This window comes from Pavona decussata, unplaced genomic scaffold (assembly GCF_977016875.1).
Source record: "Pavona decussata unplaced genomic scaffold, jaPavDecu1.1 SCAFFOLD_281, whole genome shotgun sequence".
Taxonomy (NCBI): domain Eukaryota; kingdom Metazoa; phylum Cnidaria; class Anthozoa; order Scleractinia; family Agariciidae; genus Pavona; species Pavona decussata.
In genome coordinates, this window is record NW_028145682.1 from 152,552 (window position 1) to 167,370 (window position 14,819).

The 14,819-nt window shown below is 38.3% G+C and overlaps 2 protein-coding genes and 1 pseudogene across 2 annotated transcripts; all 3 read left to right on the forward strand.

The window, feature by feature from the left end:
- Positions 1–3,882: 3,882 nt before the first annotated feature.
- On the forward strand, positions 3,883–6,557 carry LOC146455210 (melatonin receptor type 1B-B-like). The gene has a single exon (XM_085094517.1). It carries the CDS (start codon positions 4,027–4,029, stop codon positions 5,020–5,022), a length of 996 nt encoding a protein of 331 aa, XP_084950643.1. The 5' UTR covers positions 3,883–4,026; the 3' UTR covers positions 5,023–6,557.
- A 1,683-nt stretch (positions 6,558–8,240) lies between these two features.
- On the forward strand, positions 8,241–9,203 carry LOC146455211 (melatonin receptor type 1A-like). Its single transcript, XM_085094543.1, has one exon. The coding sequence runs from the start codon at positions 8,241–8,243 to the stop codon at positions 9,201–9,203; it is 963 nt and encodes a 320-aa protein (XP_084950669.1).
- Positions 9,204–9,494: 291 nt separating this feature from the next.
- On the forward strand, positions 9,495–14,386 carry LOC146455212 (uncharacterized; annotated as a pseudogene).
- The last annotated feature ends 433 nt before the right edge of the window (positions 14,387–14,819 follow it).

Here is a 14,819-nt window from a genome sequence, read left to right on the forward strand (position 1 = left end):
AACCTGGAGCTGTACAAGGTACTACTTGAAGGCAGAATTCATAACTTTGTTCCTGCGCAGTTTGCGTGAAATGGTTGGCTATGCCAAAGGGAAGCACGGCCATGCTGACATTCACTCGTCTTGCATTGCCCAAGATGAGAAAGATGTTGCCGCAATGGTTGATTTAATCAAGAACTGGACAGATCCATTTGCAGGTCATATGCAACTGTCCAGCATCTCAACAGGAGTTGTTGCCACTACTGCTATAGCAGAGGACCTTGGGACCGCCTATAAAGTTAAAGAGGCAGCCTACGCTGATTTCAAGAAGACCCGTCTGGAATCACATTCCCAACGGTAATGATTCAATGACAAGTTGAAGAAGCAAAAGTTGAAAACCTTCAGTGCCTTATCGAAGACCAAGACGGTGGCAAAGGGCAAAGACAGAAAGTGTTCTGCGCGCTGATCAAAATTTGTTTGCGCGGATGATCATAATTGCTGAAAGCCGCAATTTACAAAATGCACGATGTGTTAAAGCACCCATTAGGCTCTCTTCCTGCTTCCCTGGCCTGCAACAATGGCTTTCCCCGCAAGAACAATAAGGCACAACTTGGCAAAGAATTAGAGAAATTGATAGAGCCAACAGTAGAAGTAACGAGGCCTTCAGCTTACCTAATAGATGGGATGGCTCTGGTCCAAAAGCTGAAGGTAGATTATCTCACATTTGGTGAGATCGCAGACAAGATTTTATCTAGAGCGTTACGCGAGGGAGAGGGTAACAATAGAGTGGATGTGGTATTTCACGTGTACAGAGACATTTCCATTAAATCAGCAGAAAGAGAACTCAGAGGTGAAAGTGATGCAATAACTTTCAAGAACCTTGCGGCTGGTCAAGCAATTCAAGAATTTTTTACGCAATGGTGACAGCAAAACAAGGCTATCAGTTTTGTTGTGGAACGCTGGTAAAAAAAAAACCGCTGCATTTAACAGGTGGAAAGCGATGCTACAAGATCACTTCCGAGAGAGTAGAAGAAGAAGAAGAAGAAGAAGAAGAAGAAGAAGAAGAAGAGCTAAGATCCGAACAAGAGGAGGTTCATACACGACTTCTCCTACATGTGCAACATGCAGCAAATGAGCAACGATATAGGTCAATCACTGTATCCTCGGAAGACACAGACGTTAGAATTCTGTGCCTTGCGTTTTCATTTTCTATGATGTACCGATTTATCAGCGTTGTGTTTCTCAACTGAACGCTCGGTATGTCGACATCGGAAAAATAGCCCACGTTATCGGCCAGGATGCGTGCAAGGCACTACCAGGTTTGCACGCATTCACGGGTTGTGATACAGTAAGTGCCTTTGCAGGGATTCGGAAAGTGAAGTCCCTGAGAAAGTTACTGAGTAAAAAGGGATACCAACGCACGTTCCAGCAACTTGGAGAAAAGTGGTTGTTGTCTGAAGATCTTCTGATGCAGTTAGAGGCATTTGTCTGTGATACCTATGGCGCAAAGAACGCTATCTCAGACGTGAATCAATGCAGATATTCGGTCTTCTGTGCAAAGAAAGGTAATAATAATAATAATAATAATAATAATAATAATAATAATAATAATAATAATAATAATAACAATAATAATAGTAATAATAATATTAATAATAATATTAATAACAATAATAATAATAATAATAATAATAATAATAATAATAATAATAATAATAATAATACTAATAATGATAATAAACTTTATCAAAGTGTCATACGAAGTTCGATAATCGGAGACACCAGTCCTATCTGCATAATATTAAGAAAAGAGATCACAATGACAAATAAATAAATATACATGTTTTCCCGCCCCGTACCCATGATATATATTCATTTATTCATATATTTCATTCATGTGAAGCGGAATCCCATCAGCTCCTTCCATGCAAAGACGGCTCGCATAAGCATTGCCGGCGAGCCAACTATCAAGCGGCGATATGGAGAAATTCTCTACGAAACAACGACGTTCCATCTTCAGTTTGTCATGGCTTGTCTCTTGTAAAAGACGGAGCTCAAGAGAGATTGATGATAGATTGGATGAGTGGACTCCCGGCACCAACAGCTGTAATAGAGCTTATGTCATGTGTGTGCAAGAAGGCCTGTAATGATGATTCATGTGACTGCATTCGAAATGGGTTAAAGTGCTCCGACCTTTACCGCCTAACAACTTGTTCTAGCCAGCCAGATGAAGAGGAGGACATCCAGGTACGCCCTGATGAAGAGGACATTGACTTTGACTGAAGTCTCTTAAGTGTGAGTGTAACGTTTTCAATATATTACCCATGAGAAACACCAATCATTCTGAGAACACAAGGTACCCAGTTTAATTCCTATTTTAACATACATTTAAAATTACGCCAATTGTTATATCTTTTAGTGCTTTTGATGGTAAAAATGCTCTGAATTGTATTTTTGACTCACATGAAAGAAAATAAAGGGAAAAAAGCGAAAAGATAGACAAAAATGGAGGGTTTTTTACCGCGACCGGAAGTGACGTCACTATCACGTGACTATTTATCCTTAAAAGTGACAAAATACTTTACAGACATTACATCTTATCTATGCCCGCTTTATTTTATGCAGAATCTACAGAATTACTTACTAAAAGCCGCATTTTAGTATATTATCAATTTATGCTAATTATGCAAAATTCAAGGTCACGTGACTCCCTTAAGCTACTCTAACAACATTTCCATCATATAGTTTTGAAATCTATACATGATAAGCTTTAATTTGATATAAGGTAGCCTTCGTCCCCCCGAGTGGTAATGAAAAGTGACTTGGCCCATGGACTACATGCCCTGTTGGTAATTTTAAAGAGAGCGTACCCAAATTAGTTGGAAATCAGGACAAAGAAACAAAAGCAACTTGCAGGGCGACCAACATACAAAACCGAAAAAATCCTCACTGTAATTTTTTTTTTACCAAATGTTTGCGAAGACAAAATGGCTTGAAAACTACGAAAATGAAAGAAGAAATTTGGAACATCAAACAGAAAAGAACTTACTTTCGAAAATAATACAAACTATATGGGAGAAATATATAAGCATCTTACAATCGAATGAGTGATAAAGGCAAATAATAGATTTCTAGGAATTCCTATAAACACCTGTGCTGACTTCAGAGGTCTTGGTCGATTCTTGGTCCAACTTAACATTAAATATCCGCCAATTGTAAACGAGTACATGTACTGCTCAATGACAATTACACAAGTTCAATGAATTCAATGTTGTGGCCAAGTTTAAGCTAACAAAAAATCAGAGCGGTGCATCCCTGAATCAACTTAACAGTGATGTTTCAGTAATGTTGTGGTGCATGAATCAAGGAAGTGTCATTTTTTTTCCACTTTCTAAACAGTCCTATGCTTTTAAATGAAGGCCATGGCTCAGAAACAAGATGTACGCTGTATTGCTTTCAGAAAGTGTTATCAACTCGTCTGTCTGAAACAGGGTACACTTACAAATCTGACGACAAGTAGATACGTATGCAGAAAAACCCACCCTTCAAAATGTCATATTTATTTGGTTGGAGTGAAAGTAAAGTCGGTTTAGAGACGAGAGCCGTAAATGATACAGGCATTTAGATAAGGTGGTATTTTTTTCTTTCAGTTTGGAAATAAGAACCAAATTACTACTTTCACCGCATTACCTAGCTTGACCGAAAGCATACCCTTTCAGTTTAAGCAGGTTTAAGGGAAAAAAAAAAAGCTAAATATAAAGGTTGCTTCGTTGGAGCGAAAGTAAATTATTTCGGTTTAGAAATGAGTTTTAAATATAAAGTTTACGGGGAAAAAAGCTAAATATAAGAGTTGCTTAGCTGGAACGAAGGTAAATTATTTCGGTTTATTACGATTTAGCTGGAACGGAAGTGATTGTTTTGACTTGGTTATAGAACTATATTCCGACGCCTTTGTTTAATCACCAAAGAATTGGTCACACGCCTACAGGGCATGAAAAAAAGTCTCATCTCAATCCTGTTGTGGATGCAAACCGACAACGCGTAGCGACCATGCACGAAAGAATTTACAACGCACTGAGCAAAGAACTAGAGGATAGGGCATTGGCGATGGTTATTTGCGAAACAGTAATTTATCTGCTCGTTATTTTGGTGGCAATAATCGGAAACTTCGCTGTTCTCCTGGCAGTGTATAGGAATCCACGGCTACGAACAATTCCAAACTACTTCATTGCAAGTCTGGCAATTTCTGACATTCTTCTTCCCTTTATTTGTGCTCCGCCGTCGATTGCTGTTGTGATTCTTGGTCGTTGGCCATTCAATGAAGACGTTTGCCAAGCGCAAGGGTATTTCGTAATTATTCTTGCATGTGCGTCTTTACAAATTTTAACTCTGACGGCTATAAATCGATTTTATCGCATAGTAAGGACGAGGCACTACCAACAAATTTTTACCAAGCAGAAGACCATCATCATGATAACTCTTTGTTCTGGTTTAGCATTATTGGAGCCAGTTCCATATCTGCTGTCGGGCAGACGCTACCTCTTTCATCCCTCGAAGCTGTTTTGCTTTCAAACAACAGAAATTTCCTTCCCACATTTGCTCGTTTATGTGTATGTGGGAGTTCCAACGTTCACCTTAACCATTTGCTATTTTCTTGTCTTCAAGAAAATCCGAAGTCATCGACAAAATCTTCAAAACAATCTGCAATCATCGTCTTCCGACGAAAGAATTTCTCCCAGGGATATAAAAATCACCAACATTCTCTTCATCACCGTTGTTGGATTTTTGGCTTGTTGGACACCGATTGCCATCATAGATTTTGTGGACACGTTCAGAGGTCATGCAACTTTCCCCAGGCAGGTATATTTCTTGTATTTAATTCTGGGAAACCTGTCAGGTGCTATAAACCCGTTTGTTTATGGAGTGTTAAATAAGAACTTTCGCGAAGAATACAAAAAGATATGTTACTTCAGAAAAAGAAATCAAACAGTTGAGACTACGAGAGAATCTACAATAAAGAGTGGAATATCAACGGATTATGTTTAAAATCTACATGATAACTAACATCATCTGATGTTTGTAAATACATTCTACTTAACCTATTTTTGTATGAAATTATTATTTCCATAAATCAGGAATATGAAAAGACATGAAATTTTATGATAGTTTTTACTGGTGTCAAACTGCTGTACCTGATTATACCGCAGAACAAACAGATTCATGCTAATACCACAGTTAATTATGGGACGGGTTGTGAAACCTTGCCATGTAAACAATGGTGCTACAATTTATGTTGGAAGGGCCGCGACCGCACGGCGTGCACAATCCTTTGTTTTATGTTCACATCACAGTTGAATATCTTAACAGGAACGGTTTTATTGGTCAGTTGCTCTAACACATCTCAAAATATATTGCGGTTTGTGCACGGTCAAAGCCCAAAGTGCCAACAAAAGCATATAACAAAGACGTTTGTCAGGCTTCATAACCATTGCCTTTTATTAACTATGCTGTTATAAATACAAGTGGAAGAATTTCCGCGTCACATGTATATGTGCTCAGTTAAGAGACAATGTTTAGTTTTGACTATAACCTGATTATTTTAGAGAAGCTGCTTCTTCTTCTTCTTTTTTACTTTAAAGTAAGCAAGTGAAACTATGCATTCATATTACAGTTTCTGCATGGTTTTTGTGTTTGGTGCAAAAAATAAATAAATAGAAAGTAAATTGACCGAATCCTTTGCCTTGACGATCCCACTTTGGAATATTTGGATGATCTTGGAAAAATACTTTCCACGACTTGTATCTATATTTCAACAAAGGGAAGACAACTTCCATACGTGACGATTTTGCATAAACTCGCTTTTACCATTTCAAGCACTAACATTTTAATGGGAAGGAATTATTACAAAACATTTACGATTATTTATGCTCGTTTACAAGTGCATTCAAATATAAAATGTTCAACCCTAAAGCGTAAATTTATCCGCTGTATTTATCAACAACTGAGAAATTGAACATAGAATGTCCGCCGATGTCTTGGAAAGTAGAAGTCTGCACTGTGTTGTATGTTCATAACAGGCGATAGACAAGCTATGTAAAATACTTATACATAACTGACCTAGGTATAGCAAGTGCACGAACCACTGAATCTGTGTGTCCAGTTATTTTCTCCATGACCTGTAGGGCACTGAGTGGTTTTAAAGAACATAGAAAATACTATAAATAGCAATTCGCTTTTTGAGTGAAGATATATGGCAAAATACACTTGAGTATGATTTGCGCAACCACCAGGAGAACTTCTAAACCACTTAGTGCACAAAATATAATTTTGCAATATAAGTTCTAAAAATACAAAGTTAAGCTTAGTGTGTTAATATTTACTGGTTCATTACTCCACTTGCCTCTTCCTTTTGCAGTTTAAAGATTGTTTAATTATAAATAGGCTTCAACTATATATTTTGTTTGGACATTTTATCACCAATATTTTTTTGTAAACACGGTGTGTAATTCACTTCCATCATATGTAAAACAAAATATTCCCCTTAACATGGCACAAAATGAATTAAAATTTGTTAAAATTGACGCTTGTCTTTACACGTTTTTTAGAGTTTAGATGGGGAGAAGCTGGGGAACCGGAGATTCTGTTGTCACGTTATTTTCGTTTGCAACGAAAATATTTTATTTATCTGAAGTTAAATAAATTTTATCTATAATTTTATCAATAAAAATGGAACGGTCCGAACAAAAAATAGAACAGCTAGGATCATTTTGTTGTTGTTGCTGTTGTTGTTAACTTTACTATCCTACTTTTGCCTGAGCCGGTTTCATCCGTGCCGTTCCGCGATGGGACCATAGGTGCCTATTGGTGTCTATGGTCCCGTCGCGAAACGACAAATTTTGATTCCGTAGCCGTCTTTTTCGCTGTTATGCGTGGTGTAAACGCTAAGGTTTCCGTTCCAGTTGATTTCTCTGAGCCAGCACTGCTGACAATTTCCATTGTGGAATGGCGGATTACGGAATTTAGAAGTATTCAACGTGAACTTAAATTTTCCTTTCCGTCGTATAAACAGGCCCGCCGTTCTGTCATTCTATGGCTACTTTTGCCTCCTCTTCTTTTTTCTCTTTTTTTTTTTAAACCACTTCTTAATATTTCACGTATAAACGATAGGACATTTTTTTTAATGAACCTGAAACCCTGTATGGCAACGAAACGGTTTATCCTTTCATGAAAATGTTTTGTTTAACGATTTTAAATCTGAACATTCATTGGCAAATACCAACTTCAGTACTATCACGTTATCATTGCTATTTCCACACCATCCTCTTGGAAGAGACTTAAGGGAACTGACATCTGAAGAAACCCGCATAAATTACAATCTAACATGCTTCTCTCTCAGTGGAAGTAATAATATAAACCTATTGAATCAAAATCAAAATAATATTTCCATTGGCATTGATTTCCATTGTCCACATACCGGCCCACATTCTGGTCATAAACGATGGACTAAAAAAGAGCTTTTTAGATCAAAAAAAAAAATAATGATAATAATAAAATAAGATACACATTTTTTTGTATTTATTGCGGTGAAGCGGACTCTATTTCGCACTTTAAATTTTTTACTTTACTATGTCTTTCACTCAGAATGTTCCATCTTAACAGTGAATAATTGTTCTTATTCGGCGGTATGTCGTCTTCATCTCATACATTAAAAAGCAAATTTACTGCAACTGGCTCTTCTGCTTTTGCGCTACTACATTTACAGAGGTAAGCTGCAGAATAATTCTTTAGTACAGTCAAACCTCTTTATTGCGGACACCAAGGGGACAGGAATAAATGTCCGTATTATAGAGGTGTCCGTTTTAGAGAGGCAGGCCTTATATGGATTTCTGTCTCCAGGGACCAAGTGAACTGTCCGGTATAGAGAGGTGTCCGTATTATAGAGGTGTCCGTAAGGAGAGGTTCCACTGTAATAATTCTTTAGTAATCTATGTCGTTATCAATAAATTTAATTACAAGCTGTAAGGTTTGCTTTCTTTTTTCCGGAAATAAAACTGCTATGCAACTTGTTTGTTTTTAAGTGTCGGTGCAAATGAAAAGTAAAAAAAAAAAGATTATTAACAATATATATTAGCCTAGTTACAGGGGGAATATTAATATGATTTCGCCTCAATCAGAGCTGTTTTCCGGTGAATTCTGTACAACGTTAAAAGCTAAGGGAAAGATCTCAGCTGAAACAAAAGGAAAACAACTGTCTTTTGGAAGCGATGCATGAAGGAAGTAATAACGCACTGGAGGGTGAACTAAAAAACAGAGGAGTGGTCCTGGTTGTTTGTGAAACGACCGCATATCTGCTTACTGTTTCGCTGGGAATAACTGGTAATTTGTTCGTGCTTCTGTCCGTTTATAGAAATACCCAGCTGAGAACAATTCCTAACTACTTCATTGCAAGTTTGGCAATTTCTGACCTTCTTTTGCCGTTGCTGTGTGCGCTGCAGTCCATAACAGCTATAATTCTTGGTCGCTGGCCATTCAACCAAGACGTTTGCCAAGAACAGGGATATTTTGTATCAACACTTTCCTGTTCGTCCTTGCAAATTTTAACTCTGACTGCTATAAATCGATGTTATCGCATTGTGCGAACTAGACACTACCAGCGGATTTTCACCAAACAGAACACCATAATCATGATTTCACTTTCTTTCCTTTTTGCTTCCTTGGAGCCATTACCTTATTTACTTTCAGGCAGACGCTACCAATTTCATCCCGCGAAACTATTTTGTTTTCAAACAACAGAAATTTCTTTCGCAAATTTACTTGTTTATGTGTTTGTCGGAGTTCCAACGTTCACCTTGATCATTTGCTATTTTATTGTGTTTAAGAAAATCCGAATTCATCAACGAAGTCTTCAAATTAACATACAACTATCGTCTTCTAATGACTGCATCACTCACAGGGATATAAAAACCACCAAGATTCTCTTCATCACTGTGCTTGGGTTTTTGGCGTGCTGGACACCAATTGCCATCATAGACCTAGTGGACACCTTTCGAGGGGACGTAACCTTCCCAAGGCAGGTCTATTTTTTGTATCTTATTCTGGGTACCCTTTCGGGTGTGATAAATCCCCTCGTTTATAAAGTTTTAAATAAGAACTTCCGCGAGGAATATAAAAAGATATTTTACTTCAAAAAAAGACAACGAAGAATTGAGTGCATGCAATTGCCATAATCTATAGCGGCAGCTAAAGGATCCCGCCACTGCTCTTATATTTAGAATCAACGAGAAAAACCCTAATATCATCTGAAGTTAGAAGACATTTTCAAGCCATTATTCACTTGGTGTACAAAAAATATAATAATAAAATGCTGGAAAATGAAAGTGTTTATGTTAAAAATAAGCCAAGTAGGTGAAACAGGTGCTGAACAGTGGAAGTATGGTGGCATCAAATGTAATGCAAATTGGCAAAGGTCGGAAGCGATGTAACTATTTTATCTGCATATGAATAACCTAAGCGGCGGTATGACACCTTGCGGTTTCGGAAAAGATGATGAGGTGTTAGGTGAGTACCCAAAAAGCGACAATGTTTACAGATGATTAAAAATTATTGCCGGCAAAAATGAATTTATCCCTTTGAAGCTGGAGATGATAATGAACACAATGCCAAAATGGCTGACATGTTCGCTTTTATTTAATTTAGCTTTCGGCGAATGAAACCCTGACCTAGATTTACTTACCTATCACTTTCACCATCTGTCGCTTTTATTGTTACAGTAGTAAGGTGGGTTAAGGCAGAACTATTTCTTTTTTTTTTTTTTTTTTATCTTACCAAAATACCAGCTCTACAGTTAATCCCTTTAGCTATGTAGTTAACTCTGCCAAAGTTTTTTGTACAGTAATCGTGTCATCATCTGCAAACATTTCCCAGCGAACACTGGCATTGGCATTTTCGCGATGGCAATATCCACTTTTGAGAAACGTTATTTTTGTAATACAGAATTTTAATGTAGCGGTAGATCGGTTGCTTATTAGAAATTGTCGAAACTTCACAATCTGTACAACACTCTTAGTAACAACAACAACAACAACAACTAATTATTAAACTGAAATAATTTTTTTATTATTATTAAGAAAAGGCACTTATTGCAGAAACAAACATGAAATCCTGTACAATTAGGTTCACTAGGATACAATCGGTGTGTTCTTATGTTGACAAATGCCGTGGGATGTAAATTAGCAATGCGAAATTAAACAAAAATTGCCTTTGAATTTTAAGTGAACTGTGACATCTGAACTGAGTTTTACCCGTAAGAGCTACGTAACTCAAAATGTTGATGGCTTTATAACTCAGGGAAGAGATGATTTTTCTTTTAATGGAAGTAGCCGGATTAGAACTGTACAATAACACTTCAAGAATATCTGTAAACTAGCGTGACCAGCAAAGTGTATATCCTTTATTAGAAAGTTAATATGTAGATGAGGCAAGACCAAAACCGTAGCTCTACAATTCCTTTTTTAATGGCATCTATATTAGTCTGCTTATCATATGAACGCAACAACCTTACAAAATTCTTCATCCTTTCTGGAGTTATATTTCGTTTTAGTTCATAGGTAGCAAACTGCTTACCAACTATAACAATTACAATGTTTATAACACTGAGGATAAAATTACAGGATGCTGATTAATCGAGACAGAGGACATTTTCCTTACACTGAGGGCAATATTACTGGATGCTAATGAATCGAGACAGCGCATTTTATTCTCACGTTATCGATGGTCGTCTTCTTATCAACACTTCATCCTTCTGATGAATTCCCTTACAAGGACATAGTTCAAGAGCAGTTTTCGCGTCCAAAAAATGTTTAAAATTAATAATTTTATAGCTCAGTCAATGTTGCTCCTACTGAAATATAAATAAACGCTAATAAAAGGAGAACACAGGGAAATCACTCTTTGTCGCTTGGCACAGATCATTTAATTAAGCTCTTAAAAGAGCTTAATTTTAAAGTTGTGTTTACGGGTTACCGCGCGCGCGCCTTCGGCAATCGCCTTTGAGTGATCATGGCCTTAATTCTCATGACCCATCAGTGGCTAAATGAGCTTTGTTAATGCAAGGAGAAATTTGGTGCTGATCACTGGATGTGACTGCTTGAAGGGTTTATAAAACTATTATACCACTTGCGCTTGTTGGATATGAGTTGATTATAGCCAACACGGCGCGTCTGTCTGTCATCTCATATAGAACGTACGCCCGCACCAGTTGCTATGAATTTTCCATCAATATATTTCCCTCAAACAATCGTGTTACTTAGCTTTGCTCAACAATTTAAAAGAGTATCGTCCTTAATTAATAGATTTTAAACGTCTTACCAAACAGCAGACTAATCGCCTTCTGTTTATGCCTTGAAATATGATTTGAATGATTCCACGATGTGACATGTCTTGAAATTCAGAAGTGATATTCCAACAGTCAAACAAGTTCTCGACTGTTTCAATGTGTGCTTCATGCATTAGTCCATTTCCCTTTCGAAATTCTTCAAGTGTTGTCTACTCCTTTCATTTGAAACTCATCCATGCTTTCTTCTTCCTGTTGTAAACATGATGGTGGTACGTCCTTTTCCCCCTGGCGTTTGTACACGGCTAAATCTGTGCTCTATTACGCGATGATTGTCCCGTGGAATTTAGATTGCAGACAATGAGACTTGTGAGGTCAAATGTGACGCAAGGCAAGATTTGTAACTGAATGGTATAGACCTATTTTCCAGAACTTTGAAAAAAGATCCCACCATTAGAGGTATCAAGGTCAACAAGCGTGTAATAAAAGTATCTCAATACGCCGACAACACGCCCTCGGCGTATCCTTTTCTCACAACCAAGCAACCGCTGACAGTCTAAACTTCGGGGAAAAAATACAAAACTTGGAAAAAACGCTAAAAGCCTGGCATAGAAAAAAATCTATCGCTTTACGGAAAGATCAACATAAATAAAAAAAAAAAAACTCGGATTATCTAAACTAGTTTACTCAGCTTCTGTGTTAACTGTGCAGGTCCATTATGCGATGTGTGCAGTCATCATGAGCAAAACATAATCTGAAGTTAAACAAGATGCCTGCTACACTGGCATTACGCGTGAGGCTGGGGCTGATTCATTTATTCCAACTGTATGCTTCGCCGATTGATAAATCTATCCTTGCTAATGGAATAGTTTGAGTCAAGACGATCGCGTTACGTTGTTTCCCTTGCGTTACGCGACTCAGACTTTTACCGGAAATTTTTGGAATTCCATTACGATAACATAAGCTTCTCATTGACCTCTTTTCAGTCTAGCGTCGTGGTCTAAGACTGTCAAACAAAGCACGATTCCTTCGCCATGAACTAACCAATTTCCACCGTTTTAAATGTCAAGTGCTTCTTAGAAGTTATTCTTTCGATTTGCCGCTTCAAAATGGTGAAATTTCCGTTTGAAAACGGCACACTTGAGTCCAGAACATGTTATAAACAATATGGCGCCAAATTTAATGCAGTTTTAATTGAGAAATCAAATGATGCGTTGACGTCACACAGGTAAGGGTGAGTGGGTCCCCTCCCTCGCGATATAAGCGACAAGAATGGATTTTGATTGGCCTGCTGTTGTTGAAGACAATCAGAACAATACATCCTGAGTAGGAGAGGGGAGAGTTTAATGAATAAATTAATGTACCGATTTGTGCATACGAGGAAGAAAAAAAAAACAAGATGCCTGCTACACTGGCATTACGCGTGATGCTGGGGCTGATTCATTTATTCCAACTGTATGCTTCGCCGATTGATAAAACTATCCTTGCCAATGGAATAGTTTGAGTCACGACGATCGCGTTACGTTGTTTCCGTTGTGTTACGCTACTCAGGGTTTCAAGGGAAATTGCGGGAATTCCATTGCGATAACGTAAGCTTCTCAATGACCTCTTTTCAGTCTCGCGTCGTGCTCTAAGACTGTCAAACAAAGCACGATTCCTTCGCCAGGAATTTACCAATTTCCACCGTTTTAAATGTCGGGTGCTTCTTAGAAGTTATTCTTTCGATTTGCCGCTTCAAAATGGTGAAATTTCCGTTTGAAAACGGCACACTTGAGTCCAGAACATGTTAACAATATGGCTCCAAATTTAATGTTTTTAATAAATAGATCAAATGATGCGTTGACGTCACACAGGTAGGGGTGAGTGGGTCCCCTCCCTCGCGATGTAAGCGACAAGAATGGATTTTGATTGGCCTGCTTCTGTTGAAGACAATCAGAACAATACACCCCGAGTAGGAGAGGGGTGAGTTTAATGAATAAATTAATGTACCGATTTGTAGCTACGAGGAAGAAAAACAAAAAGAAATCGACCCGTTTTTAGACACGGTATGCCCCTTCAGGGCATCCCGCGTAAAAAAAAAAAAAAAAAAAAAAATCGACCCGTTTTTAGACACGGTATGCCCCCTCAGGGCATCCCGCGTAAAAATGTGCTCCAGCCGGTTGCTAAGAAAGAACGTCATACTCGTGCTCTGAATCCATCATCGTACTCTGTTTGCGGTCTGGGACTGTAATAATTGATCGCTTCTCCTAACAATCTCCCGTTGAGGCGGCATGATCATTTTTGGGGTGGGATTTGCTTTTTTGACTTTTTACGAGGTTAGATTTCATGTAATTCTAGTCAAAATCATTTTCCCGCTCCGTCTTCAAGGACATAGAAGCTTTCGCTGAGGCTTTCGACAGTCGTCTACTTCATCTAGCTAGCGACCGGATGAGACAGTAGTATTTACTAAATAGATTAGTATGTTGCGGTAAGCCGAACAAATTTATGACCAGGTGTCCGTTGGTAGAGAGTTTTCCTACAGAATTCGCCGCTGTGAAGATCGCCGATATTCAGACTAACGGTTCTTGGATCAGAGAGCTTTCTGAGGAGAAGTCGTTCCCGTTGCCCCGTTCATCCGAGAAGTTGAAAAGCCATCGTGACGAAACACAAAAGATCGACTGCTCAGCGCCCTCAACAACTGCAAATCGAAAATTCTCTGCAATATCAGAGGAATTTCAAGAAGACTTGTGGACTTTGGTCCGCGATGTTCGCGAAAAGTACCAGCTGTCGCTTGCATGAGCAAACGCGGGTCAATTCCACAATCCCGAAGTGGCCAAAATGCTAAGCGACGTAGAGGAAAAGTTGGTGGAAATAGTGGACCAAAGCAAGCGTTTTGAGGTCATGCTTGGGGAAAGTGCTCTTGTTTTTGTTTTTTGTTTTTTTTGGTCACTCCGTGTACCTGACTGAACCGCCTTATTATACTTTTTACTACAGCCCAGGATTCCGGACCAAGGTTGGCAAACTCTGTTAGGCCTAACTAAGCTGGGACGAATTTGGATAGGTGATTACCTTTATCTTTTTATTGTGATAGAAACTTAGAGGGAAGGGGGAATAGGGTTGAGTCTTGACACTCATTACGTTAATGATCTGTTGATATTGACAATCAGTGACTGGTCCATTGAATCTTTTCTTTCCCATCCCTTAGGGATGAAATAAAGAAAAATAATTTCATGATCGTCACATGGTGTAGTGTTTCGATCAAAGGGATCAGCTGTGTGGCAGCTGCTATTGTTTTAAGGGCTGGCGTTGCAAGCCAATCAAGTGAGACCTTATGGGTGCTGCCCAGTACACAACCTTAATTAACCTCAATATCTCTTTCATTCGCTGAATATGAATTGTTTCTTGTCTGTCAACATTTGGTTGCACATTGATTCGAAATCTCTTTTTTCCAATATGTTTTGAAGAAATTCAATTACCCTTTGTGAGGGCGTTGTAATTATTCCTCTCACTTTCTCTTATAAAAGGCCCTCAT

Excerpts from the sequence above, each read along its gene's own strand:
- LOC146455210 (XM_085094517.1), top strand. The coding sequence starts at position 4,027 with ATGCACGAAAGAATTTACAACGCACTGAGCAAAGAACTAGAGGATAGG.
- LOC146455211 (XM_085094543.1), top strand. The coding sequence starts at position 8,241 with ATGCATGAAGGAAGTAATAACGCACTGGAGGGTGAACTAAAAAACAGA.